This window comes from Cetorhinus maximus, chromosome 9, assembly GCF_964194155.1.
Source record: "Cetorhinus maximus chromosome 9, sCetMax3.hap1.1, whole genome shotgun sequence".
NCBI lineage: Eukaryota > Metazoa > Chordata > Chondrichthyes > Lamniformes > Cetorhinidae > Cetorhinus > Cetorhinus maximus.
This window is the reverse complement of record NC_135887.1, coordinates 59,717,731-59,744,867: the sequence shown is the minus strand read 5'-3', so window position 1 is coordinate 59,744,867 and position 27,137 is coordinate 59,717,731. Positions and strand designations below refer to the sequence as shown.

General features: G+C 54.4%; 1 protein-coding gene across 1 annotated transcript in view; it reads left to right on the top strand.

Annotated features, from left to right (window-relative positions):
- Positions 1-26,873, top strand: part of rapsn (receptor-associated protein of the synapse, 43kD) — a 146,675-nt gene extending 119,802 nt beyond the window's left edge. Inside the window, exons 5-6 of the mRNA XM_078548778.1 lie at positions 24,324-24,523; positions 26,086-26,873. Of these exons, the coding sequence (XP_078404904.1) occupies positions 24,324-24,523; positions 26,086-26,158 (273 nt within the window). The 3' untranslated portion in view covers positions 26,159-26,873. The remainder of the gene's footprint in view (positions 1-24,323; positions 24,524-26,085) is intronic.
- The last annotated feature ends 264 nt before the right edge of the window (positions 26,874-27,137 follow it).

Here is a 27,137-nt window from a genome sequence, read left to right as displayed (position 1 = left end):
GACAGTGTCGGGTGCGTGAGGGGGTTGGCAGTGTCGGGTGAGTGTGGGGTTGGGCAGTGTCGGGTGCGAGTCTGGGGGCAGTGTCGGCTGCAAGTCTGGGGTTAGTTACGGGTGAGTGAGTATAGGTTGGCAGTGTCAGGTGTGTGAGCGGGTGGGCAGTGTCGGGTGAGTGGGTGGGCAGTGTCGGGTGCGTGTCTGGGGGCAGTGTCCAGTGGGAGTCTGTGGGCAGTGTCGGGTGAGTGGATGGGTTGGCGGTGTCATGTGTGTGAGGGGGTGGGCAGTGTCGGGAGTGTGAGGGGGTGGGCAGTATCGGAAGTGTGAGGGGCTGGGCAGTGTCAGGTGTATGAGGGGGCGGGCAGTGTCGAGCGTGTGAGGGGGTGGGCAGTGTCGGGTGTGTGAGGGGGTAGGCAGTGTGGGGAGTGTGAGGGGGTGGGCAGTGTCGAGTGCGTGAGGGGGTTGGCAGTGTCGGGTGTGTGAGGGGGAGGCAGTGTGGGGAGTGTGAGGGGGTGGGCAGTGTCGGGTGTGTGAGGGGGTAGGCAGTGTGGGTAGTGTGAGGGGGTAGGCAGTGTCGGGTGAGTGAGGGGGTGGGCAGTGGTGGGAGCGTGAGGGGGTTGGCAGTGTCGACTGTGTGAGGGGGTCGGCAGTGTCGGGTGAGTGAGTGGGTGTGTAGTGTCGGGTGAGTGAGTGGTTGGGCAGTGACGGGTGTGAGTGGGGTTGGGCAGTGTCGTGTGAGTGAGGGGGTGGGCAGTGTCGGGTGCGTGGGGTGGTGGGCAGTGTTGGGTGTGTGAGGGTGTGGGCAGTTCCGGGTGAATGAGGGGGTGGGCAGTGTAGGGTGTGTGAGGGGCTGGTCAGTGGTTGTGTGAGGGGCTGGGCAGTGTCGGGAGTGTGAGGGGTTGGGAAGTGTCGGGTGTGTGAGGGGGTGGGCAGTATCGGGAGTGTGAGGGGGTGGGCAGTATCGGAAGTGTGAGGGGCTGGGCAGTGTCAGGTGTATGAGGGGGTGGGCAGTGTCGAGTGTGTGAGGGGGTGGGCAGTGTCGGGTGTGTGAGGGGGTAGGCAGTGTGGGGAGTGTGAGGGGGTGGGCAGTGTCGAGTGCGTGAGGGGGTTGGCAGTGTCGGGTGTGTGAGGGGGGAGGCAGTGTGGGGAGTGTGAGGGGGTGGGCAGTGTCGGGTGTGTGAGGGGGAGGCAGTGTGGGGAGTGTGAGGGGGTGGGCAGTGTCGGGTGTGTGAGGGGGTAGGCAGTGTGGGTAGTGTGAGGGGGTAGGCAGTGTCGGGTGAGTGAGGGGGTGGGCAGTGGTGGGAGCGTGAGGGGGTTGGCAGTGTCGAGTGCGTGAGGGGGTTGGCAGTGTCGGGTGAGTGAGGGGGTGGGCAGTGGTGGGTGTGTGAGGGTGTGGGCAATGTCGGGTGAGTGAGGGTGTGGGCAGTGTCGTGTGTGTGAGGGGGTGGGCAGTGTCGGGTGCGTGGGGTGGTGGGCAGTGTTGGGTGTGTGAGGGTGTGGGCAGTTCCGGGTGAATGAGGGGGTGGGCAGTGTAGGGTGTGTGAGGGGCTGGTCAGTGGTTGTGTGAGGGGCTGGGCAGTGTCGGGAGTGTGAGGGGTTGGGAAGTGTCGGGTGTGTGAGGAGGTGGGCAGTGTCGGGAGTGTGAGGGGGTGGGCAGTATCGGAAGTGTGAGGGGGTAGGCAGTGTGGGGAGTGTGAGGGGGTGGGCAGTGTCGAGTGCGTGAGGGGGTTGGCAGTGTCGGGTGTGTGAGGGGGGAGGCGGTGTGGGTAGTGTGAGGGGGTAGGCAGTGTCGGGTGAGTGAGGGGGTGGGCAGTGGTGGGAGCGTGAGGGGGTTGGCAGTGTCGAGTGCGTGAGGGGGTTGGCAGTGTCGGGTGAGTGAGGGGGTGGGCAGTGGTGGGTGTGTGAGGGTGTGGGCAATGTCGGGTGAGTGAGGGTGTGGGCAGTGTCGTGTGTGTGAGGGGGTGGGCAGTGTCGGGAGTGTGAGGGGGTGGGCAGTGACGGGTGAGAAAGGGGGTGGGCGTGTCGGTTGCGAGTCTGGGGGCAGTGTCGGGTGAGTGAGTGGGTGGGCAGTTGCGGGATTGTGAGGGGGGGGGGGTGTCGGGTGCGTGAGGGGTTGGGCAGTGTCGGGTGTGTGAGGGTGTTTGCAGTTTCGGGCATGTGAGAGGGTGGGCAGTGTCAGGAGTGTGAGGGGGTGGGCAGTGTCGGGGGAGTGAGGGGGTGGGCAGTTTCGGGCATGTGAGGGGGTGGGCAGTGTCAGGAGCATGAGGGGGTGGGCAGTTTCGGGTGTGTGAGGGGGTGGGCAGTGTCGGGGGAGTGAGGGGGTGGGCAGTTTCGGGCATGTGAGGGGGTGAGCAGTGTCAGATGAATGAGAGGGTGGACAGTGTCGGGAATGTGAGGGGGTGGGCAGTGTCGGGTGTGTGAAGGCATGGGCAGTGTCGGATGCGTGGGGCGGTGGGCAGTGTCGGGTGACTGAGTGGGTGGGCAGTGTCGGGTGAGTGAGGGGTTGGGCAGTGTCGGGTGAGTGAGGGTGTGGGCAGTTTTGGGCATGTGAGGGGGTGGGCAGTGTCAGGAGCGTGAGGGGGTGGGCAGTGTCGGGTGAGTGAGGGGTGGGACAGTGTCGGGTGCGTGAGGGGGTTGGCAGTGTCGGGTGAGTGTGGGGTTGGGCAGTGTCGGGTGCGAGTCTGGGGGCAGTGTCGGCTGCAAGTCTGGGGTTAGTTACGGGTGAGTGAGTATAGGTTGGCAGTGTCAGGTGTGTGAGCGGGTGGGCAGTGTCGGGTGAGTGAGTGGGTGGGCAGTGTCGGGTGCGTGTCTGGGGGCAGTGTCCAGTGGGAGTCTGTGGGCAGTGTCGGGTGAGTGGATGGGTTGGCGGTGTCATGTGTGTGAGGGGGTCGGCAGTGTCGGGTGAGTGAGTGGGTGTGTAGTGTCGGGTGAGTGAGTGGGTGGGCAGTGTCGGGTGCGTGGGGTGGTGGGCAGTGTTGGGTGTGTGAGGGTGTGGGCAGTTCCGGGTGAATGAGGGGGTGGGCAGTGTAGGGTGTGTGAGGGGCTGGTCAGTGGTTGTGTGAGGGGCTGGGCAGTGTCGGGAGTGTGAGGGGTTGGGAAGTGTCGGGTGTGTGAGGGGGTGGGCAGTATCGGGAGTGTGAGGGGGTGGGCTGTATCGGAAGTGTGAGGGGCTGGGCAGTGTCAGGTGTATGAGGGGGTGGGCAGTGTCGAGTGTGTGAGGGGGTGGGCAGTGTCGGGTGTGTGAGGGGGTGGGCAGTATCGGGAGTGTGAGGGGGTGGGCAGTATCGGAAGTGTGAGGGGCTGGGCAGTGTCAGGTGTATGAGGGGGTGGGCAGTGTCGAGTGTGTGAGGGGGTGGGCAGTGTCGGGTGTGTGAGGGGGTAGGCAGTGTGGGGAGTGTGAGGGGGTGGGCAGTGTCGAGTGCGTGAGGGGGTGGGCAGTGTCGGGTGTGTGAGTGGGTTGGCAGTGTCGGGTGAGTGAGGGGGTGGGCAGTGGTGGGTGAGTGAGGGGGTGGGCAGTGTCGGGTGAGTGAGGGGGTGGGCAGTGGTGGGTGCATGAGGGGGTTGGCAGTGTCGGGTGAGAAAGGTGTTGGGCAGTGTCGGGTGCGAGTCTGGGGTCAGTGTCGGGTGCGAGTCTGGGGTCAGTGTCGGCTGCGAGTCTGGAGGCAGTGTCGGGTGAGTGAGTGGGTGGGCAGTGTCGGGAGTGTGAGGGTGTGGGCAGTGTCAGATGAATGAGACAGTGGGCAGAGTCGGGAGTGTGAGGGGGTGGGCATGGTCGGGTGCATGAGTGGGTGGGCAGTGTCGGTGTGTGAGGAGGTTGGCATTGTCGGGTGTGTGAGGGGGTGGGCAGTGTCGGGTGTGTGAGGAGATGGGCAGTGTCGGGTGCGTGAGGGGGTGGGCAGTGTCGAGTGTGTGAGGAGGTGGGCAGTGTCGGGTGCGTGAGGAGGTGGGCAGTGTCGGGTGTGTGAGGGCATGGGCAGTGTCGGGAGCGAGTCTGGGGGCAGTGTCGGGTGAGTGAGTGGGTGGGCGGTGTCGGGTGCGTGAGTGGGTGGGCAGCGTCGGGTGAGTGAGGGTATGGGCAGGGTCGGGTGAGTGTGGGGTTGGGCAGTGTCGGGTGAGTGAGGGGGTGGGCAGTGTCGAGTGCGTGAGGGGCTGGGCAGTGTCAGGTGAGTAAGTGGGTGGGCAGTGTCGGTTGAGTGAGGGGTGGGCAGTCTCGGGTACATGAGGGGGTGGGCATGGTCGGGTGAGTGAGGTTGCGGGCAGTGTCAGGTGAGTGAGGGGGTGGGCACTGTCGGGTGAGTGAGGGGGTGGGCAGTGTTGGGTGTATGAGTGTGGGGGCAGTTACGGGTGCGTGAGGGGGTGGGCAGTGATTAGTGCGTGAGTGGGTTGGCAGTGTTGGGTTAGTCAGGGGTTGGGCAGTGTCGGGCGCGAGTCTGTGGGCAGTGTCGGGTGAGTGAGTGGGTTGGCAGTGTCGGGTGCGAGTCTGTGGGCAGTGTCGGGTGAGTGAGTGGGTTGGCAGTGTCGGGTGTGTGAGGGGATGAGTAGTGTCGGTGGTACGAGTGTGGGGGCAGTGTCGAGTGCGTGAGGGGGTGGGCAGTGTCGGGTGAGTGACGGTATGGGCAGTGTCGGGTGAGTGAGGGGGTGGACAGTGTCGGGTGAGTGACGGGGTGGGCAGTGTCGGGTGAGTGAGGCGGAGGGCAGTGTTGAGTGCGTGAGGGTGTGCGCAGTGTCGGGTGAGTGACGGTATGGGCAGTGTCGGGTGAGTGAGTGTGTGGGCAGTGTCGGGAGTGTGAGTGGATGGGCTGTGTCGGGTGCGAGTCTGGGGGCAGTGTCGGCTGCGGGTCTGGGGTCAGTGTTGGGTGAGTGAGTGGGTGGGCAGTGTCGGGAGTGTGAGTGGATGGGCAGTGTCGGGTCCGAGTCTGAAGGCAGTGTCGGCTGCGGGTCTGGGGTCAGTGTCGAGTGCGTGAGGGGTGGGGGAGTGTCGGGTGCGAGTCTGGGGGCAGTGTCGGGTGAGTGAGTGGGTGGGCAGTTTCGGGTGAGTGAGTGGGTGGGCAGTTTCGGGTGAGTGAGGGGTTGGGCAGTGTTGGGTGAGTTAGGGGTTGGGCAGTGTCGGGTGAACGAGAGGGTGGGCAGTGTCGGGAGTGTGAGGGGCTGGGCAGTTTCGGGTGAGTGTGTGGGTGGGAATTGTCAGGTGAGTGAGGGGGTGGGAAGTATCAGTTGAGTGAGGGGGTGGGCAGTGTCGGGTGAGTGAGGGGGTGGGAAGTGTCAGGTGAGTGAGGGAGTGGGAAGTGTCAGGTGAGTGAGGGAGTAGGAAGCGACGGGTGAGTGAGGGGGTGGGTAGTGCCAGGTGTGTGAGTGGGTGGGCAGTGTCGGGTGAGTGAGGGGGTGGGCAGTGTCGGGTGAGTGAGGGGGTGGGCAGTTACGGGTGCGTGTGGGGGTGGGCAGTGTCGGGTGAGTAAGGGGTTGGGCAGTGTCGGGGCGAGTCTGGGGTCAGTGTTGGGTGAATGAGGGGGTGGGCGGTGTTGGGTGCATGAGTGGGTGGGCAGTGACGCGTGAGTGAGGGGTTGGGCAGTGTAGGGTGAGTATGGGGTTGGGCAGTGTCGGGTGCGAGTCTGGGGGCAGTGTCGGGTGAGTGAGTGGGTGGGCAGTGTCGGGTGAGTGAGTGGGTGGGCAGTGTCGGGTGTGTGAGGGGGTGGACAGTGTCGGGTGACTGAGTGGGTGGGCAGTGTCGGGTGAATGAGGGGTTGGGCAGTGTCGGGTGAGTGAGGGTGTGGGCAGTTTCGGGCATGTGAGAGGTGGGCAGTGTCAGGAGTGTGAGGGGGTGGGCAGTGTCGGGGGAGTGAGGGGGTGGGCAGTGTCGGGTGCGTGAGGGGGTTGGCAGTGTCGGGTGAGTAAGGGGTTGGACAGTGTCGGGTGTGAGTCTGGGGGCAGCGTCGGGTGAGTGAGTGGGTGGGGAGTGTCGGGTGTATGAGCGGGTGGGCAGTGTCGGGTGAATGAGTGGGTGGGCAGTGTCGGGAGTGTGAGGGGGTGGGCAGTGTCCGATTAATGAGAGGGTGGGCAGTGTCGGGTGTGTGAGGGGGTGGGCAGTGTCGGGTGCGTGAGGATGTGGGCAGTGTCGGGTGTGTGAGGGCATGGGCAATGCGGGTGTGTGAGGGGGTGGGCAGTGTCGGATGCATGGGGCGGTCGGCAGTGTCGGGTTACTGAGTGTGTGGGCAGTGTCGGATGAGTGAGGGGGTGGGCAGTGTCAGGTGCGTGAGGGGGTGGGAAGTGTCGGGGGTATAAGGGGGTGGACAGTGTCGGGTGAGTGAGTGGGTGGGCTGTGTCGGGTGAGTGAGGGGGTGGGCAGTGTCGGTGAGTGAGAGGGTGGGCAGCGTCGGGTGAGTAAGGGGGTGGGCAGTCTCGGGTGCGTGAGTAGGTGGGCAGTGTCGGGTGAGTGATTGGTTGGCAGTGTCGGGTGAGTGAGAGGGTGGGCAGTGTCGGGTGAGTGAGGGGGCGAGCAGTGTCGGGTGCTTGAGGGGGTGGGCAATGTCGGGAGTATGAGGGGGTGGGCAGTGTCGGGTGAGTGGGGGGGTGGGCAGTGTCGGGTGTGTGAGGGGGTGGGCAGTGTCGGGTGAATGATGGTGTGAGCAGTGTCGTGCGAATGAGGGGGTCGGCAGTGTTGGGTGTGCGAAGGTGTGGGCTGTGTCGGGGGCGAGTCTGGGGGCAGTGTCGGGTGAGTGAGGGGGTGGGCAGTGTCGGATGAGTGAGGGGTTGGGCAGTGTCGGGTGAGTGGGGGGGTGGGCAGTGTCGGGTGAGTGAGGGTGTGGGCAGTTTCGGGCATGTGAGGGGGTGGGCAGTGTCAGCAGTATGAGGGGGTGGGCAGTGTAGGGTGAGTGAGTGGGTAGGCAGTGTCAGGTGTGTGAGGGGGTGGGCAGTGTCAGCAGTATGAGGGGGTGGGCAGTGTAGGGTGAGTGAGTGGGTAGGCAGTGTCAGGTGCGTGAGGGGGTGGGCAGTGTCGGGTGAGTGAGGGGGTGGGCAGTGTCGGATGAGTGAGGGGTTGGGCAGTGTCGGGTGAGTGGGGGGGTGGGCAGTGTCGGGTGAGTGAGGGTGTGGGCAGTTTCGGGCATGTGAGGGGGTGGGCAGTGTCAGCAATATGAGGGGGTGGGCAGTGTAGGGTGAGTGAGGGGGTAGGCAGTGTCAGGTGCGTGAGGGGGTGGGCAGTGTCAGCAGTGTGAGGGCAGTGTCGGGAGTATAACTGGGTGGATAGTGTCGGGTGAGTGAGGGGGTGGGCAGTGTCGGGTGAGTGAGAGGGTGGGCAGTAATGGGTGTGTGAGGGGGTGGGCAGTGTCGGGTGAGTGAGGGGGTGGGCAGTGTAGGGTGAGTGAGGGGGTAGGCAGTGTCAGGTGCGTGAGGTGGTGGGCAGTGTCAGCAGTGTGAGGGCAGTGTCGGGAGTATAACTGGGTGGATAGTGTCGGGTGAGTGAGGGGGTGGGCAGTGTCGGGTGAGTGAGAGGGTGGGCAGTAATGGGTGTGTGAGGGGGTGGGCAGTGTCGGGTGAGTGAGAGGGTGGGCAGTAATGGGTGTGTGAGGGGGTGGGCAGTGTCGGGTGTGTGAGGGGGTGGGCAGTGTCGAGTGTGTGAGGGTTTGGGCAGTGTTGGGTGTGTGAGGGAGTGGGCAATGTCGGGTGAGTGAGGGTGTGGGCAGTGTCGTGTGTGTGAGGGGGTGGGCAGTGTCGGGAGTGTGAGGGGGTGGGCAGTGTCGAGCACGTGAGGGGGTGGGCAGTGACGGGTGAGAAAGGGGGTGGGCAGTGTCGGTTGCGAGTCTGGGGGCAGTGTCGGGTGAGTGAGTGGGTGGGCAGTTTCGGGATTGTGAGGGGGTGGGCAGTGTCAGATGAATGAGAGGGTGGACAGTGTCGGGAATGTGAGGGGGTGGGCAGTGTCGGGTGCGTGAGGGGTTGGGCAGTGTCGGGTGTGTGAGGGGGTGGGCAGTGTCGGGTGTGTGAGGGGGTGGGCAGTGTCGGGTGACTGAGTGGGTGGGCAGTGTCGGGTGCGTGAGGGGTTGGGCAGTGTCGGGTGAGTGAGGGTGTTTGCAGTTTCGGGCATGTGAGAGGGTGGGCAGTGTCAGGAGTGTGAGGGGGTGGGCAGTGTCGGGGGAGTCAGGGGGTGGGCAGTTTCGGGCATGTGAGGGGGTGGGCAGTGTCAGGAGCATGAGGGGGTGGGCAGTGTCGGGTGAGTGAGGGGGTGAGCAGTGTCAGATGAATGAGAGGGTGGACAGTGTCGGGAATGTGAGGGGGTGGGCAGTGTCGGGTGTGTGAAGGCATGGGCAGTGTCGGATGCGTGGGGCGGTGGGCAGTGTCGGGTGACTGAGTGGGTGGGCAGTGTAGGGTGAGTGAGGGGTTGGGCAGTGTCGGGTGAGTGAGGGTGTGGGCAGTTTCGGGCATGTGAGGGGGTGGGCAGTGTCAGGAGCGTGAGGGGGTGGGCAGTGTCGGGTGAGTGTGGGGTTGGGCAGTGTCGGGTGAGTGAGTGGGTGGCCAGTGTCAGGTGAGTAAGGGGGTGGGCAGTGTGGGGTGCGTGAGGGTGTGGGCAGTGTCGGGTTCTTGGGGTGGGCATTGACGGGTGAATGAGGGTGTGGGCAGTGTCGAGTGCGTCAGGGGGTGGGCAGTGTCGAGTGCGTGACGGGGTGGGCAGTGTCGTGTGAGTGAGTGGGTGGGCAGTGTCGGGTGAATGATGGGGTGGGCAGTGTCGGGTGCCTGAGGGGGTGGACAGTGTCGGGTGCGAGTCTGGGAGCAGTGTCGGGTGCAAGTCTGGGGTCAGTGTCGGGTGATTGAGTGGGTGGGCAGTGTCGGGTGAGTGAGTGAGTGGGTGGGCAGTGTCGGGACCGAGTCTGGGGGCAGTGTCGGGTGCGAGTCTGGGGGCAGTGTCGGGTGAATGAGTGGGTGGGCAGTGTCGGGTGCATGAGGGGGTGGACAGTGTCGGGTGCGAGTCTGGGAGCAGTGTCGGGTGCAAGTCTGGGGTCAGTGTCGGGTGAGTGAGTGGGTGGTCAGTGTCGGGTGAGTGAGTGAGTGGGTGGGCAGTGTCGGGACCGAGTCTGGGGGCAGTGTCGGGTGCGAGTCTGGGGGCAGTGTCGGGTGAATGAGTGGGTGGGCAGTGTCGGGTGCATGAGGGGCTGGGCAGTGTCGGGTGAATAAGGTTGTGGGCAGTGTTGGGTGCGAATCTGGGGGCAGTGTCAGCTGAGTGAGTGGGTGGGCAGTGTCGGGTGCGTGTCTGGGGGCAGTGTGAGGGTGTGGGCAGTGTCGGGTGAATCGGAGGGTGGGCAGTGGCGGGAGTGTGAGGGGCTGGGCAGTGTCGAGTGCGAGAGGGGGTGGGCAGTGTCGGGTGTGTGAGGGGGTGGGCAGTGTCGGGTGTGTGAGGGGTTGGGCAGTGTCGGGTGAATGGGAGGGTGGGCAGTGTCGGGATTGTGAGGGGCTGGGCAATGTCGGGTGCGTGAGGGGGTGTGCAGTGTCGGGTGAGTGAGGGGTTGAGCAGTGTCGGGTGAGTGAGGGGTTGGGCAGTGTCGGGTGAATGGGAGGGTGGGCATTGTCGGGTGCGTGAGGGGTTGGGCAGTGTCGGGTGTGTGAGGGTGTTTGCAGTTTCGGGCATGTGAGAGGGTGGGCAGTGTCAGGAGTGTGAGGGGGTGGGCAGTGTCGGGGGAGTGAGGGGGTGGGCAGTGTCGTGGGAGTGAGGGGGTGGGCAGTGTCGGGGGAGTGAGGGGGTGGGCAGTTTCGGGCATGTGAGAGGGTGGGCAGTGTCAGGAGCATGAGGGGGTGGGCAGTGTCGGGTGAGTGAGGGGGTGAGCAGTGTCAGATGAATGAGAGGGTGGATAGTGTCGGGAATGTGAGGGGGTGGGCAGTGTCGGGTGTGTGAAGGCATGGGCAGTGTCGGATGCGTGGGGCGGTGGGCAGTGTAGGGTGAGTGAGGGGTTGGGCAGTGTAGGGTGAGTGAGGGGTTGGGCAGTGTCGGGTGAGTGAGGGTGTGGGCAGTTTCGGGCATGTGAGGGGGTGGGCAGTGTCAGGAGCGTGAGGGGGTGGGCAGTGTCGGGTGAGTGTGGGGTTGAGCAGTGTCGGGTGAGTGAGTGGGTGGCCAGTGTCAGGTGAGTAAGGGGGTGGGCAGTGTGGGGTGCGTGAGGGTGTGGGCAGTGTCGGGTTCTTGAGGGGGTGGGCATTGACGGGTGAATGAGGGTGTGGGCAGTGTCGAGTGCGTCAGGGGGTGGGCAGTGTCGAGTGCGTGACGGGGTGGGCAGTGTCGTGTGAGTGAGTGGGTGGGCAGTGTCGGGTGAGTGAGTGAGTGGGTGGGCAGTGTCGGGTGAGTGAGTGGGTGGTCAGTGTCGGGTGAGTGAGTGAGTGGGTGGGCAGTGTCGGGACCGAGTCTGGGGGCAGTGTCGGGTGTGAGTCTGGGGGCAGTGTCGGGTGAGTGAGTGGGTGGGCAGTGTCGGGTGCATGAGGGGCTGGGCAGTGTCGGGTGAATAAGGTTGTGGGCAGTGTTGGGTGTGAATCTGGGGGCAGTGTCAGCTGAGTGAGTGGGTGGGCAGTGTCGGGTGCGTGTCTGGGGGCAGTGTGAGGGTGTGGGCAGTGTCGGGTGAATCGGAGGGTGGGCAGTGGCGGGAGTGTGAGGGGCTGGGCAGTGTCGAGTGCGAGAGGGGGTGGGCAGTGTCGGGTGTGTGAGGGGGTGGGCAGTGTCGGGTGTGTGAGGGGTTGGGCAGTGTCGGGTGAATGGGAGGGTGGGCAGTGTCGGGATTGTGAGGGGCTGGGCAATGTCGGGTGCGTGAGGGGGTGTGCAGTGTCGGGTGTGTGAGGGGTTGGGCAGTGTCGGGTGAATGGGAGGGTGGGCAGTGTCGGGTGTGTGAGGGGTTGGGCAGTGTCGGGTGTGTGAGTGGTTGGGCAGTGTCGGGTGAATGGGAGGGTGGGCAGTGTCGGGTGTGTGAGGGGCTGGGCAGTGTCGGCTGAGTGAGGGGTTGGTCAGTGTCGGGTGCGTGAGGGGGTGTGCAGTTTCGGGAGTGTGAGGGGGTGGGCTGTGTCGACTGAGTGAGGGGTTGGGCAGTGTCGGCTGAGTGAGGGGGTGGGCAGTGCCGGGTGCGTGAGGGGGTGGGCCGTGCCGGGAGTATGAGGGGGTGGGCAGTGTTGGGTGAGTGAGGAGGTGGTCAGTGTCGGGTGAGTGAGAGGTTGGGCAGTGTTGCGTGCTTGAGGGTGCGGGCAGTGTCAGGTGAGTGAGGGGGTGGGCACTGTCGGGTGAGTGAGGGGGTGGACAGTGTCGGGTGTACGAGTGTGGGGGCAGTTACGGGTGCGTGAGGGGGTGGGCAGTGATGAGTGCGTGAGTGGGTTGGCAGTGTTGGGTTAGTCAGGGGTTGGGCAGTGTCGGGCGCGAGTCTGGGGGCAGTGTTGGGTGCGAGTCTGGGGTCAGTGTCGGGTGAGTGAGTGGCTTGGCAGTGTCGGATGTGTGAGGGGGTGGGCAGTGTCGGGTGAGTGAGTGGGTTGGCAGTGTCGGGTGTGTGAGGGGATGAGTAGTGTCGGTGGTACGAGTCTGGGGGCAGTGTCGGGTGAGTGAGTGGCTTGGCAGTGTCGGATGTGTGAGGGGGTGGGCAGTGTCGGGTGAGTGAGTGGGTTGGCAGTGTCGGGTGTGTGAGGGGATGAGTAGTGTCGGTGGTACGAGTGTGGGGGCAGTGTCGAGAGCGTGAGGGGGTGGGCAGTGTCGGGTGAGTGACGGTATGGGCAGTGTCGGGTGAGTGAGGGGGTGGGCGGTGTCGGGTGAGTGGGGGTGGGCAGTGTCGGGTGAGTGACGGTATGGGCAGTGTCGGGTGAGTGAGTGGGTGGGCAGTGTCGGGAGTGTGAGTGGATGGGCTGTGTCGGGTGCGAGTCTGGGGGCAGTGTCGGCTGCGGGTCTGGGGTCAGTGTCAGATGAGTGAGTGGGTGGGCAGTGTCGGGAGTGTGAGTGGATGGGCAGTGTCGGGTGCGAGTCTGAGGGCAGTGTCGGCTGCGAGTCTGGGGTCAGTGTCGAGTGCATGAGGGGTGGGGCAGTGTCGGGTGCGAGTCTGGGGGCAGTGTCGGGTGAGTGAGTGGGTGGGCAGTGTCGGGTGAGTAAGTGGGTGGGCAGTGTCGGGAGTGTGAGGGAGTGGGCAGTGTCGGGTGCGTGAGGGGGTGGGCAGTTTCGGGTGAGTGAGTGGGTGGGCAGTTTCGGGTGCGTGAGGGAGTGGGCAGTTTCGGGTGAGTGAGGGGGTGGGCAGTGTTGGGTGAGTTAGGGGTTGGGCAGTGTCGGGTGAACGAGAGGGTGGGCAGTGTCGGGAGTGTGAGGGGCTGGGCAGTTTCGGTTGAGTGTGTGGGTGGGAAGTGTCAGGTGAGTGAGGGAGTGGGAAGTGTCGGGTGAGTGAGGGGGTGGGAAGTGTCAGGTGAGTGAGGGGGTGGGAAGTGTCAGGTGAGTGAGGGAGTGGGAAGTGTCAGGTGAGTGAGGGAGTAGGAAGCGACGGGTGAGTGAGTGGGTGGACAGTGTCGGGTGAGTAAGGGGGTGGGCAGTGTCGGGTGAGTGAGGGGGTGGGCAGTGTCGGGTGAGTGAGGGGGTGGGCAGTTACGGGTGCGTGTGGGGGTGGGCAGTGTCGGGTGAGTAAGGGGTTGGGCAGTGTCGGGTGCGAGTCTGGGGGCAGTGTCGGGTGAGTGAGTGGGTGGGCAGTGTCGGGTGATTAAGGTGTTGGTCAGTGTCGGGTGCGAGTCTGGGAGCAGTGTCGGGTGAGTGAGTAGTTGGGCAGTGTCGGGTGAGTGAGGGGGTGGGCAGTGTCGGGTGAGTGAGGGGTTCGGCAGTGTCGGGTGAGTGAGGGGGTGGGCAGTATCCGGTGCGTGAGTGGGTGGGCAGTATCGTGAGTGTGAGGGGGTGGGCAGTGTCCGGTGCGTGAGTGGGTGGGCAGTGTCGTGTGAGTGAGGGGGTGGGCAGTGTCGGGTACGTGAGTGGGTGGGCAGTGTCGTGTGTGAGGTGGTGGGCAGTGTCGGGTGAGTGAGGGAGTGGGCAGTGTCGTGTGCGTGAGTGGGTGGGCAGTGTCGGGTGTGATGGGTTGGGCAGTGTCATGTGCATGAGGGGTTGGGCAGTGTCGGGAGAGTGTGGGGGTGGGCAGTGGCAGGAGAGTGTGGGTGTGGGCACTGTCAGGATAGTGTGGGGATGGGCAGTGTCAGGTGCAAGTGTGGGGTCAGTGTCGGGTGCGGGGGTATGGGCAGTGTCGGGTGTGAGGGGGTGGGCAGTGTTGGTACGAGTGTGGGGACAGTGTCAGGTGCGGTTATGGGGGCAGTGTCGTGTGCGACTGTGGGGGCAGTGTCGGGTGCATGACGGGGTGGGCAGTGTCGGCTGTGTGGGAGTTTCACAGGATCAGAGGAGCAGGACCAGACCACTCAGCCCATCGAGCCTGCTCCCTACCCTCTTGGTTGACCTTGGGTTTCAACTGCACTTTCCCGCCCATATCCCTTAATTGCCTGAAGGACCAAAAATCTGTCATAGAAACATAGCAACACAGAAAATAGGAGTAGGAGTAGGCCATTCAGCCCTTCGAGCCTGCTCCGCCTTTCATCATGATCATGTCTGATCATTCAACTCAATAGCCTGCTCCCGCTTTCTCCCCCTATCCTTTGATCCCTTTCGCATCAAGAGCTATATCTAACTCCTTATTGAAAACATACAATGTTTTGGTCTCAACTACTTTCTGTGGCAGCGAATTCCATAGGCTCACCACTCTCTGGGTGAAGAAATGTCTCCTCTTCTCAGTCCTAAATGGTCTACCCCATATCTCACACTGTGACCCCTGGTTCTGGACTCCCCCACCATCGGGAACATCCTTCCTGCATCTACCCTTTCTAGTCCTGTTTGAATTTTATAGGTTTCTATGAGAACCCCCTCATTCTTCTGAACTCCAGCGAATATAATCCTAACCGACTCAATCTCTCCTCATATGTCAGTCCCACCACCAGGAATCAGTCAGGTAAACCTTCGCTGCACTCCCTCTATAGCAAGTACATCCTTCCTCAGATAAGAAGACCTAAACTGCACACAATATTCCAGGTGTGGTCTTACCAAGGCCCTGTACAATTGCAGCAAGTCATCCCTGCTCCTGTACTCAAATCCTCTCGCTATGAAGTCCAACATACCATTTGCCTTCTTTACCGCCTGCTGCACCTGCTTGCTTACCTTCAGTAACTGGTGTACAAGGACACCCAGGTCTCGTTGCACATTCCCCTCTCTCAAATTATAGCTATTCAGATAATAATCTGCCATCCTGTTTTTGCTACCAAAATTTATCCACATTATACTGCATCTGCCATGCATTCGCCCACTCATTCAGCTTGTCCAAATCACACAGAAGCATCTCTGCATCCTCCTCACAGCGCACCCTCCCACCGAGCTTTGTGTCATCTGCAAATTTGAAGATATTACATTTAGCTCCCTCTTCTAAATCATTAATATATTTTGTGAATAGCTGGGTTCCCAGCACCGATCCCTGTGGTACCCCACTAGTCACTGCCTGCTATTCAGAAAAAGACCCATTTATTCCTACTCTTTGTTTCCTGTCTGCCAAACAGTTTTCTATCCATCTCAATACACTACAACCAATCCCATGCGCTTTACTTTTACACGCTAATCTCTTATGTGGGACTTCGTCGAAACCCTTCTGAAAGTCCAAATAAACCACATCCACTGGCTCCCCCTCATCAACTCTACTAGTCACATGCTCGAAAAATTCCAGTGGATTTGTCAAGCATGATTTCCCTTTCGTAAATCCATGCTGACTCTGTCCGATTCTGCCACTGTTTTCCAAGTGCTCAGCTATTACATCTTTTATAATGGACTCTAGAATTTTCCCCACTTCCGACGTCAGGCTGACTGGTCTATAATTCCCTGTTTTCTCTCTACCTCCCTTTTTAAATAGTGGGGTTACATTAGCTACCCTCCAATCTGTAGGAACTGTTCCAGGGTCTATAAAATCTCAGAAGATGACCATCAATGCATCCACTATTTCTAAGGCCACTTCCTTAAGTGCTCTGGGATGTAGATTATCAGGCCCTGGGGATTTATCAGCCTTCAGTCCCATCAATTTCTCCAACACCATTTTCCTACTAATATTGATTTCTTTCAGTTCCTCCCTCTCATTAAACCCTGTGTTCCCCAACATTTCTGGTATGTTATTTGTGTTCTCCTTTGTGAAGACAGAACCAAAGTATGTATTTATTTGGTCAGCCATTTCTTTGTTCCCCATTATAAATTCCCCTAATTCTGACTGTAAGGGACCTACATTTGTTTTCACTAATCTTTTTCTCTTCACATACCTAGAGACACTTTTACAATCAGTTTTTATGTTCCCTGCAAGCTTGCTCTCCTACTCTGTTTTCCCCTTCTTAATCAATCCTTTGGTCCTCCTTTGCTGAATTCTAAACTGCTCCCAATCCTCAGGTCTGTTGTTTTTTCTGGCCAATTTGTATGCCTCTTCCTTGGATCTAATACTATCTCTAATTTCCCTTGTAAGCCATGGTTTGGCCATCTTTCCTGCTTTACTTTTGTGCTAGACAGGAATAAACAATTGTTGCAGTTCACCCATGTGCTCTTTGAATGTTTGCCATTGCCTATCCACCGTCATCTCTTTAAGTAATGTTTCCCAATCCATCATAGCCACAACTCACGCCTCATACCATCGTAACTTCCTTTATTAAGATTCAGGACCCTAGTCTCAGAATCAACCACATCACTCTCCATCTTGATGAAGAACTCTATCATATTATGGTGGCTCATCCCCAAGGGGCCTTGCACAACTAGATTGCCAATTATTCCTTTCTCATTACACGATACCCAGTCGAGGGTGGCCTGTTCTCTAGTTGGTTCTTCAATGTATTGGTCCAGAAAAATATCCCGTATACACTCCAGGAATTCCTCCTCTACAGTATTGTTACTAATTTGATTTGTCCAATCTATATGCAGATTAATTATAATTACCCATAATTACAAATGTTCCTTTATTATATGCGTCTCTAATTTCCTGTTTGATGCCATCCCCGACATCACCACTACAGTTTGGGGACCTATATACTACTCCCACTAATGCTTTTTTGCCCCTTAGTGTTTCTCAGTTCGACCCATACAGATTCTACATCGTCGGAGCTAATATCTTTCCTCAATATTGTGTTAATTTCCTCTTTAACCAGCAATACACTCCACCGCCATTTCCTTTTTGTCTGTCCTTCCTAATACTGAATACTCCTGAATGTTCAGTTCCCATCCCTGGGCACCCTGCAGCCATGTCTCCGTAATCCCAACTATATCATAACTGTTTACGTCTATTTGCTATTTAATTCATCCACTTTATTGTGAATGCTCCTTGCATTAAGACACAAAGCTTTAAGGCTTGTTTTTTTAACATTACTTGTCCCGTTCCCACTATTTTTCACTGAGGCCCTGTTTGATTCTTGCCCTTGATTTCTCTGCCTATCACTTTTCTTATTCCCCTTTCTGTCTTTTGTTCTTGTCATTGATTCCCCTTCCTCTGACTCCTTGCATAGGTTCCCATCCCCCTGCCATTTTAGTTTAAACCCTCCCCAACCACTCTAGCAAATATTCCCCCTAGGACATCAGTCCCGGTCCTGCCCAGGTGTAACCCGTCCAGTTTGTATTGGTCCCACCTCCCCCAGAACCGGTCCCAATGTCCCAGGAATCTGAAACGCACCCCCTCACACCATCTCTTCAGCCACGTATTCATCCGATATCCTGATATTTCTACTCTGACTAACACATGGCACTGTGAGATCATTACCTTTGAGGTCCTACTTTTCAACTTATTTCCTAACTCCCTATATTCTGCTTTTAGGACCTCATCCCTTTTTTTTTACCTCTGTTGTTTGTACCAATGTGTACCATGACCACTGGCTGTTCATCTTCCCCCTTCAGAATGTCCTCTAGCCACTCTGAGACATCCTTGACCCGAGCACCAGGGAGGCAACATACCATCCTGGAGTCTCATTTGCGGCCACTGAAACGCCTATCTATTCCCCTTACAATTGAACCCCCTATAACTATTGCATTCCCACACATTTTACTCCTCCCCTGTGCAGCCGAGCCAACCGTGGTGCAACGAATGTGGCTGTTGCTGCTTTCCCCGGGAGACCATTTCCCCCCAACAGTATCCAAAGTGGTATATCTGTTTTGCAGGGGATTGGCACAGGAGATTCCTGCATTGCCTGGCTAGTCCTCTTGATCTGCCTGGTGGTCACCCATTCCATTCCTGCCTGTGGACTCTTAGCCTGCGGTGTGACCACCTTTCTGTACATGCTATCCACGATACTTTCTGCCTCATGGATGCTCCACATTGTCCCCAGCTGCCACTCCAGCTCCGAAACCCAGGCTTCCAGGAGCTGCAGCTGGAGACACTTCCTGCTCACATGCTGGCCGCAGGAACTGAAAATGTTCCTGGATTCCCACATAGAGCAGGAGGAGCACACCACAGCTTTGAGCTCCCCTGCCATGACTTACCCCTTTAAGTTAAGTTAAACCTTTTGGAAGATACTTAATATCAAATAATATCAATTACCCTCGGGCCCTTCTTCCCTGCTCCTTGTTGTTAAAGAATATAGCACTTACAAACGATGAACCTCAAAATAAGACCTTAAAAACTACAAGCGATTAAAGTAGTAAATACTTACCCGACTGTATTAACAGTACTCAAAGGATCACTTCTTTCCCTCCTCACCAAACTCCCTCAGTCACCAAATTCCAACTTAAGCACTCTACTGCAGCCCAAAGCAGCACTCCTGTGCAGACAAAGTCAGCACTATAAGATGTCTATCCCAGCCTTGACAGTATTCAATGATGGAGCATCCACAGCCCTCTTGGGTAGAGATTTCCAAAGATTCACAACCCTTTGAGTGAAGAAATTTCTCCTCATCTCAGTCCTAAGTGATTGTCCCCTCATCCTGAGACTGTACCCCCGTGTTTTTGATTCCCCGACCAGCAGAAAGAATCTCTCAGCATCTACCCGATCAGACCATCTCAGAATATTGTCACTTTCAAAAAGATCGCCTCTCATTCTTCTAAACTCCAAGAATATAGGCCCAATTTCCTCAGCCTCTCATCATAGGCCAACCCCCTTATCCCAGGAACCAAACTAATGAACCTTTGCTGTACCACCTCCAATGCAAGTGTATCCTTTCTTAAACATGGAGACCAAAACTGAGCACCGTATTCCAGGTGCAGTCTTACCAAAACCCAGTACAACTGCAGCAAGACTTCCTTATTCTTGTACTCCAAACCCCTTGCAATAAAGGTCAACGTGCCATTTGCCTTCCTCATTGCTTGCTGCACCTGCATGCTGACTCATTGCATCCCTTATCTGAGCCCACTCAAGTCTCTTTGAACATCAACATTTACAAGCGTCACGGATAGGGGAGAGGCAGGCAAACTGTATCAATTTCCTCTCACCACCTGCCTGTAAGCAGAAGGTGTTTTGAATTATGTTTGAAGTATCTGGTGGCATGGTTTCCCAATCCTCAATTTACTAATAACCTGCAGCAACTCAAGTTAGGATTAACATACATTAGAACATACAAACTAGGAGCAGGAATAGGCCTCTCAAGCCTGCTCCTCCATTCAATCTGATCATGGCGGATCTGAATGTAACCTCAACTCCACATTCTCACCTACCCCGATTACCTTTCACTCCCTTGCTTATCAAGAGTCTATCTAGCCCTGCCTTAAAAATATTCAAAGACTCTATTGAGTTCTGAGGACGAGAGTTCTCAAGCCTCACAGCACTCAGAGAAAAATATTTCTCATCTCTATCTTAAATGGGCGACCCCTTATTTTTAAATGTGACCCCTAGTTCTAGATTCTTCCACAAAAGGAAACATCCTCTCCACATGCACCCTGTCAAGAACCCTCAGGATCTTAAAGGTTTCAATCAAGTCGCCTCTTACTCTTGTAAACTCCAGCGGATACAAGCCGAACCTGTCCAACCTTTCCTCATAAAACAACCCACCCATTCCTGGTATTAGTCTAGCAAACTTTCTCTGAACTGGTTCCGATGCATTTACATCCTTCCTTACATAAGGAGACCAATACTGTACACAATACTCCAGATGTGGTCTCACTAGTGCCCTGTACAACTGAAGCATAACCTCCCTACTTTTGTATTCAATTCCCCTCACAATAAATGATAACATTCAATTGACTTTCCTAATTACTTGCTGTACCTGCATATTAGTCTTTTGTGATTCATGCACTCAGACACCCAGATCCCTCTGAATCTCAGAGCTCTGTAATCTCTCACCATTTGGATAATAATCATTCTTCCTGCCAAAATGGACAATTTCACATTTTCCTACATTGTACTCTGGTAAGTCAGAAAGTTAGTTTATTTTTCCACATTCAAAACCCAGGGGAAGGAGTGTTTGCAATGCCCTACTCCAAGCACACACACTCACACACAGTAAAGTTTGAGGCGGGGGTATAAACTATGGACAGAAAAAGTACAAGAACCACAGAAATGAATATTAGCTTATATGATTTCCAGAGTCAGGATCCAATGAGGAATTCTTTCACATAGGTGTTGAGTTCAGCTGGCTGAAGACTGAAGTTGTTGTATTCGCTTTTCAATTGGTGTTGACTCCAAGATAAAGCAGCGACTGGGTCAGTTCTGTAGGCACTGCTATGAAATCTTCCAGCGGAGACAGGTTTTGAGGTATAGGCTCGTGCTCTGCTTGGAGGGGCCTGTTTCTTGGTGGTTCCCTAGCTGGACATTACAGCAGGCTGACCTGTTCTCAATGGCATATAGGGATTTCAAAATGGTCACTGGAGCCATGTGGCCTTCCTTGTCCATAATGGCTTCAAAAAGGGATGTTTATCCAGTGTCTGGAATTGGCTTTGATTTCAGGACTGATAACTTCCTAGTCATTAGTTGTTGGGTCTGATGTTTGGAAAGCCATTGTCTAGGCAGATGCACTGACTCCACTAGCAGGGTGAGTTTCTCAGATGTAAATCACATCCCTGTGGTTCCCTTGGAAGTGGATCTGGACAATCTCAGGTGTGAAATGAGTCTGTTAGCAGCACTCTAGATGAAACAACATTAGATGTGCGAGCCTCTCGGTCTTTGTGATCACAAGCACTCTGTACAATGAAGTGTGAGATTCTAGAAGCTGAGCAAAGAATTGTTTTGTTCTTGAAACTCCTGGTGATAGTTCTAAGACAAAGGGGCAACCCTGTGGTCAAGTGATTTGTAGCAGACATCTTTTTGGTTCGGCATAAAGTCCATTTTTAAAACTAGCAGTAAGGATTAAGTTTTGAACATATGGTGTTGGAGTTGTTCTCATGTCACAGGGACCCTCTCACCTTTAAAAAAAATTGTGCTTTTCTGTTCTTTCAACCAAAGTGAATAATTTCACACTTCCCCATATTGTACTCCATTTGCTCATTGCACACTTTGGATACTCCTGCAGACCACCAAGTTCCCTGGGTAGGATGTATGACTTGCACGTTTTGTCCTACATGCAGACTAGGCAGTTCCACGCCTACATGTCGGTTGTACACAGTGTTCCTTCTCCCTTGTTTTGAGAAGTTTCTCCTGTATCTCTGAGAAACGGGACAGGTTGATGGCTTGGCAAGGTTGTCCTAATCTGCCTTCGGAACATGATTTCTGCTGGTGACAGTAAGCCGATGTCTAAAGGCATTGCTCCTAAATACAACATGGTGATATAGAGATCTTTATGTTTAATGATATAACAGTGTGAAGCGTTTGCTCAACGAGACCATTGGATCTGGGATAGTGTGGCGAGGCTGTCACATGGTTTATATCCCATTTTTCACAGGTGTCCCTAAAAGGTCTGCCAGTATATTGAGGCCCATTATCTGATATGATCCCTTCAGAAGAAATTTGAACTCATTGTGTCTGCCACGGATGCACTGGAGATATCCTTCGATTGTCTGATGATTGGAAACTTGGAAAAGTGGTCAGGGACTAGGAGAAAGTCATCACCATGGATAGTGAATAAATCTGTTGTGATTTTAGACCAAGGGGACGATGGAACTTGGTGAGGGTGTAAAGGTTCTTTGTGTTGATGTGACTGGTGTCTCTGACATGCTTCACACATCCTCACTGTCTTCTTGATGTTGTTGTTGCTCCCTGGCCAAATCACAGTATATACCTTCCCAGGCACCTTGTTCGCTCTCTGCCCATATGCCCCTGGTGTAACTGTGACAATCTGAAGAGCTTCAGGTGCCAGCACCTGTTTTACCTTGAAAATCACACCTCGTGAAATACCTTGTTCACCTCGTATGCCCAAAAACAGCAAGAGTGTCAGGCGCGTCTCATATCGTATCAGGCCAACATTCTACACCAACTGTCCATGATGCCTTCAGTCATGGGTCATTAGCTGTTTCCTCATGAAGTTGGCTGCATTTGTGTTAACCAAAACCCATCAGATTGACATTGAGTATATCTTCTACATAAATGTCTACATCATCTATTTGTGGCTCTAGCGAGATGTCTGCAGTTTTTTAAGATTGTGTAACCTGCTCAGTGCATCTGAATGACCGTTTTGCTCCCAGGTCTGTAATGGACATCGAAGTCATAGCCTGGTATTTTATCAAAAGCTTTTAGTCTGGGTGGTGCACTCACCAGTGGCTTGTGCCAAATCATTTCCAATGGTTTGCAGTCAGTTTCCATGGTGAATTGTTTACCAAATAGGGACATGAGGAACCTTGTAATACCGAATACCAGAGCGAGTGACACCGAATACCAGAGCGAGTGATATCGAATACTGGAGCGAACGATACCGAATACCGGAGCGAGTGATACCGAATACCTGAGTGAGCGACACCGAATACCCGAGTGAGCGATACCGAATACCAGAGCGAGGGATACTGAATACCAGAGTGAGTGACACCGAATACCAGAGCGAGTGATATTGAATACTGGAGCGAACGATACCGAATACCCGAGTGAGCGATACCGAATACCAGAGCGAGGGATACTGAATACCAGAGCGAGTGACACCGAATACCAGAGCGAGCGACACCGAATACCAGAGTGAGTGACGCCGAATACCAGAACGAGTGACACCGGATACCAGAGCGAGTGACACCGAACACCAGAGCGAGTGACACCGGATACCAGAGCGAGTGACACCGGATACCAGAGCGAGTGACACCGAATACCAGATTGAGTGATACTGGATACCAGAGCGAGTGATACCGAATACCACAGCAAGGGCCTAACACTCTATGATCAAATAATCAGATTGCGCTTGTGATTGCACTCCTGAGTTGGGCAGCAAGAATCAGGAAATTTCCTGGCTCACTGCACACAACTTGGGAAGAGGTGTCCCGAATGGTGGGATTTTTGTTGTGGGGGTGGCTGGGTGGATTCGGAATGGAGCCGGGCCCACCATGCCTCCTGATCAGAGGCAATCACAGGGGCTGCCAAGTGCTGAGGCAGGCCGTTTATAAGGTTCACTTTGGTTCTCTGGAACTTTGTCCCAGTTGTTTTATTAAACATCACACCTGCTAGCCCTCACCATCACATCCTCACACCCCCACCCACCCCCCCTGCCAATACATGTGAACTCATGCCAACCCAGGCCTTCTACCCAGCCCAATGACTCTCATACTCTCCATTTCAACACACCTCTTCACCCACCTGTCATGACCCCTTATAGCCATCCTAATGCCAGCTTATAATCCCCTTAATGCCACCACCCTTTTCCCCTAACAACCTCCATGCCAACTGATCCAGTATCCATCATGGGCAGACTTCAGGAGCCATGCTGAGATGAAATGAAATAAAGTTCTAAATATTTTTTATAAAAGTTCACTGTATATTAAAAACACTCGCACTCATTAAAACCCATTCAAAATATTTAAATCCCCTCATGTATGTAATCCTGTATCAAAACAAACAGATTTGTATTCTTAGCCACATATCAAAGACATCTAATGCTTTAAAAACCTCTTTGAGCTGTCAATCAAACTGTGACTTTACAAATCCCCTACTGTGATAATGATAGCTTATAATACTATAATGATAGCACAGCACAGAGTCTGCCAAGTGCTGAGTGGGCTCTACAAAAGGCCAACCTTGCTTCTCTGGAACTTCGTCCCAGTTGTTTAATTAAATGTTAAGCCACCTAGCCCTCACCCCTCACACTCCATCAACCCTCTCTCCCCATGCCCCATCCATGTCAGATCATGCCCATGACCCTTAACTCACCCAGAATCCATCAAGGACAAGCCTCAGGAGCCATGTTGAGACCAAATAAGATAAAGATCTAAATATGTATTATAGCTTTCACTCTCACTCATGAAAGGCTATTCAATACATTAAAAGCTCCTTAAGCACTTAATCCTTTCTGAAAACAGACAGGCTTCTATTCATAAACCCCACATTAAAAACATCTAATTCTTCAATAAAGTCTTTGAGCTGTCAACCAAACTATGAACTTGCAACCCACTTGCTGTGATAATTATAGATATGGAAAGCAGTCAACCATGAATTATGATGTAATGACAGCCCTTGGGGTATTGTCAACAAACAGTTATTGTAACTGCTAGAACAGATCTTTTTTCAATTCTCAGTGACACAGGCAGGCGAATATTTCCCAAATATTTAAAGGGCTGGATATTGAAATAATTTCACAGCTTGAGTTTCCTAAACTCCAACTCAGGCTTTTATCATTTTTTAAAGTGTTAAGGATTTAAATAGCTTGACAGTTCTACATACCTTATCCACTTTTCACAAGCATTATGCCTCCTCCATAACTTTGTGACTCCCTCACTACAGTATAAGGCAAAAACCCAGCAGTTGAGTTCAAATTCCCCTGCTAAGTTCAAGTGTCCCTCATATGTGAGCCATGCTCTGCCCCATTCCCCCTTAGAAAAATTAGATCTTCCAGAAATGGAGGCGGGACTTCAGGATCCAGATCCCATCCGCCATATTTAAAGATGCACAGACACCACGACTCTGAAAATCCAAACCATAATCACGATTCTACTATACCCAATATTTTTGACAACGATGTGTGTGTGTGTGTGTGTGTGTATATGGGTTTGTGTGTGTGTGTGTCTGATGCGTGTGTGTGTGCCTGCTGTGTGTGTGTGTGTCTGGTGTGTGTGTGTGTCTGGCATGTTTGTGTGTGACTGATGCATGTGTGTGTGTCTGGCATGTGTGTGTGTGCCTGCTGTATGTGTGTATCCGGTGTGTGTGTGTATGTGTCTGGCATGTGTGTGTGTCTGGCATGTGTGTGTATGTCTGGCGTGTGTGTGTGACTGTTTCTGTTTTCTCTTCCTGCTCTAGCCTGTTTTCTGTGCCCTCTCCCTCCAGTTGTACATGCTGAAGGCACACTGTTTGAGTGAGACAATCTATCGCACAAAGGGCTCCCAGCAACTTCTCCGGGAGCACGTTGTCAAATTCCACGAGTGTATGGAAGACATGGAGTTATACTGTGGGATGTGTGGAGATTCGATTGGAGATAAGAACTCACAACTCCAGGCACTGCCATGTTCCCATCTCTTTCATCTAAAGTAAGTAAGCAAGATTGGAGGAACAGGAATTAACGGTCAGAATTCCTTGGCAATGCATGGTCAGGTTGTATACACTGAGTCAAATGTCCAGACTCCCAACGTGACTTCAGCACACATTTCAGCCAGGCATTCAGGCATTTCAGTGCAGTATTGGGCAGCACAGCACTGTTGGAGGGTCACTACTGAGTGAGCATGCACTGTAGTAACGTTGCACTGTCAGAGTGTGAGTACTGAGGGAGTGCTGCACTACTGGAGGGTCAGTACTGAGGGAGTGCAACACAGTCAGACTGTCAGTACTGAGGCAGCGCTGCATTCTCAGATGTTCAGTACTGAGGGACTGCTGCACTGTCGGAGTGTCAGTACTGAGTGAGCACTGCACTGTCAGAGGGTTAGTACTGATGGAGTGCTGCATTGTCAGAGGGTTAGTACTGAGGGAGTGCTGCACTGTTGGAGGGTCAGTACTGAGGAAGTGCTGCACTGTCAGAGGGTCAGTACTCTCTCTCTCTGTCTCTGTGATGGTTAGTATCTGGTAGAGGATTGGTTAGCTAACAGGGAGCAGAGAGTAGGGATAAGTGGGTCTTTTTCTGGTTGGCAAGATGAGACTAGTGGAACTCCACAGGGATCAGTGTTGAGTCCTCAACTATTTACAATCTATATCAATGATTTGGATGAAGGGAGTGAATGTATGGTTGCTAAATTTGCTGATGACACAAAGTTAGGTCGGAAAGTAAGTTGTGAAGAGGAGGTAGAGAGTCTGCAGAGGGGTATAGACAGGTTAAGTGAGTGGGCAAAAATTTGACAGATGGAATGTAATGTGGGAAAATGTGAAGTTGTCCACTTTGGCAGGAAGAATAGAAAAGCAGGATATTATTTAAATGGGGAGAGATTGTGGAACTTTGAGATACAGAGGGACCTGGATGTCCTGGTACATGAATCAGGAAAAGTCAGCATGCAGATACAGCAAGTGATTAGAAAGGCAGGTGGAACATTGTTTATTGCAAGGGGAAGGGAAAATAAAAGTAGTGAAGTTTTACTGCAGCTGTACAGGGCCTTGGTGAGACCACATCTGGAGCGCTGTGTACAGTTTTGGTCTCCTTACTTAAGAAAGGATATAAATGCATCAGAAACAGTTCAGAGAAGGTTCACTCGGCTGATTCCTGGGATGAAGGGATTTGTCTTATGAGGAAAGGTTGGACAGGTTGGGCCTGTACCCATTGGAGTTAAGAAGAATGAGAGAGGATCTTGTTGAAACATATAAGATCCTGAGGGGGCTTGACAGTGTGGATAGGGGCTTGACAGTGTGGATGCTGAAAGGATGTTTCCCCTTGTGGGAGGGACTAGATCTAGGGGACATAGGTAAAAAATAACAGGTCTCCGATTTAAGACAGAGATGAGGAGAGTTTTTTCTCTTAGAGGATTGCGAATCTTTGGAACTCTCTTCCCCGGAGAACAGTGGAGGCTGGGCCATTGAATATTTTTTAGGCTGAGGTAGATAGATTCTTGACTAACAGGGGAGTCGAAGGTAATCAGGCTGCTTCTAATAATGAGTCTTCCTGTTCCAGATGTATACAAAGCAGTGGAAGCAGGGGTTGTCCGAACTGCAGACGGTCAGCTGTGAAACCTGGCTACGTGTGACAAGGACAACACGCAAAATTCCTTCTTTATTCAATCATTAGTCAAGAGCTGTGGATTCCAAAGGTGGAATGACAGAAACTCAGAAAAAAATACTTTGAGGAGCAACTGACTGATTGACTCGACCTGCCTGAGGGTCAGATCACTCCCAGTGGGTGATTGAAGAGCCAGTTCTGGACAGTGTTCAGGTGGTAACCCAGGTGACAGACACATCGATGTTCTAGAGGCCCCACTCAGTCTGACTTGTGATTGTTTCCCTGAGTCAGGGAGTTTAACTGATATCTGACTCAAATCTATCGGGTTTCGCTGTCTGACAATCTAGCAGCTGACGTGTTGAGCTGTAGGTTCAGTGAACAGGAGACCTTTTTGAATGTTTGTTTGATTTTGGGAAATTTTAATGCTTCATTCAGACCTCAGCATGACTTCAGGAAACAATTCTTCCAGTCTCAGTTCAACTTGTGGCGTTAAAATGTCTTTCTTGTAAAATACTGCAGATGCTGGAAATCTGAAATAAAAACAGAAAATGCTGGAAATGTTCAGCAGGTCTGGCAGTGTCTATGGGGAGAAAAACAAAGTTACTACAAGTTATTTCTCTATAGCTTAACATACCTTTTATCAGAACCTGAAAGGTCACAATCTGAAACATGAACACTGTTTCTCTCTCTGCAGATGCTGCCTGGCCTGCTGAGTATTTCCAGCAATGCTGTTTTCCTCCTGGTTTTGTTTTGAGTTTTGAATTAATTTAGTCCCTGTCTGTTCAATGTTCCTGTGTGAGGAGACAAGTCCACAAAATAAATTTCAGTAACAGTGGCAAAGCAGAGGTTGAGAGAGCTCCACTCTGACCTCTGACCTCATGCTAAACACCAAGCCCATCTAAATCTCTTAACCAGCAAATCCATCCCAAATCCCAGATCAAATCCTTCCCAAATGCCATAGCAATTCCCAAATCCCAATCAAATCCTTCCCAAATCCCAGATCAAAC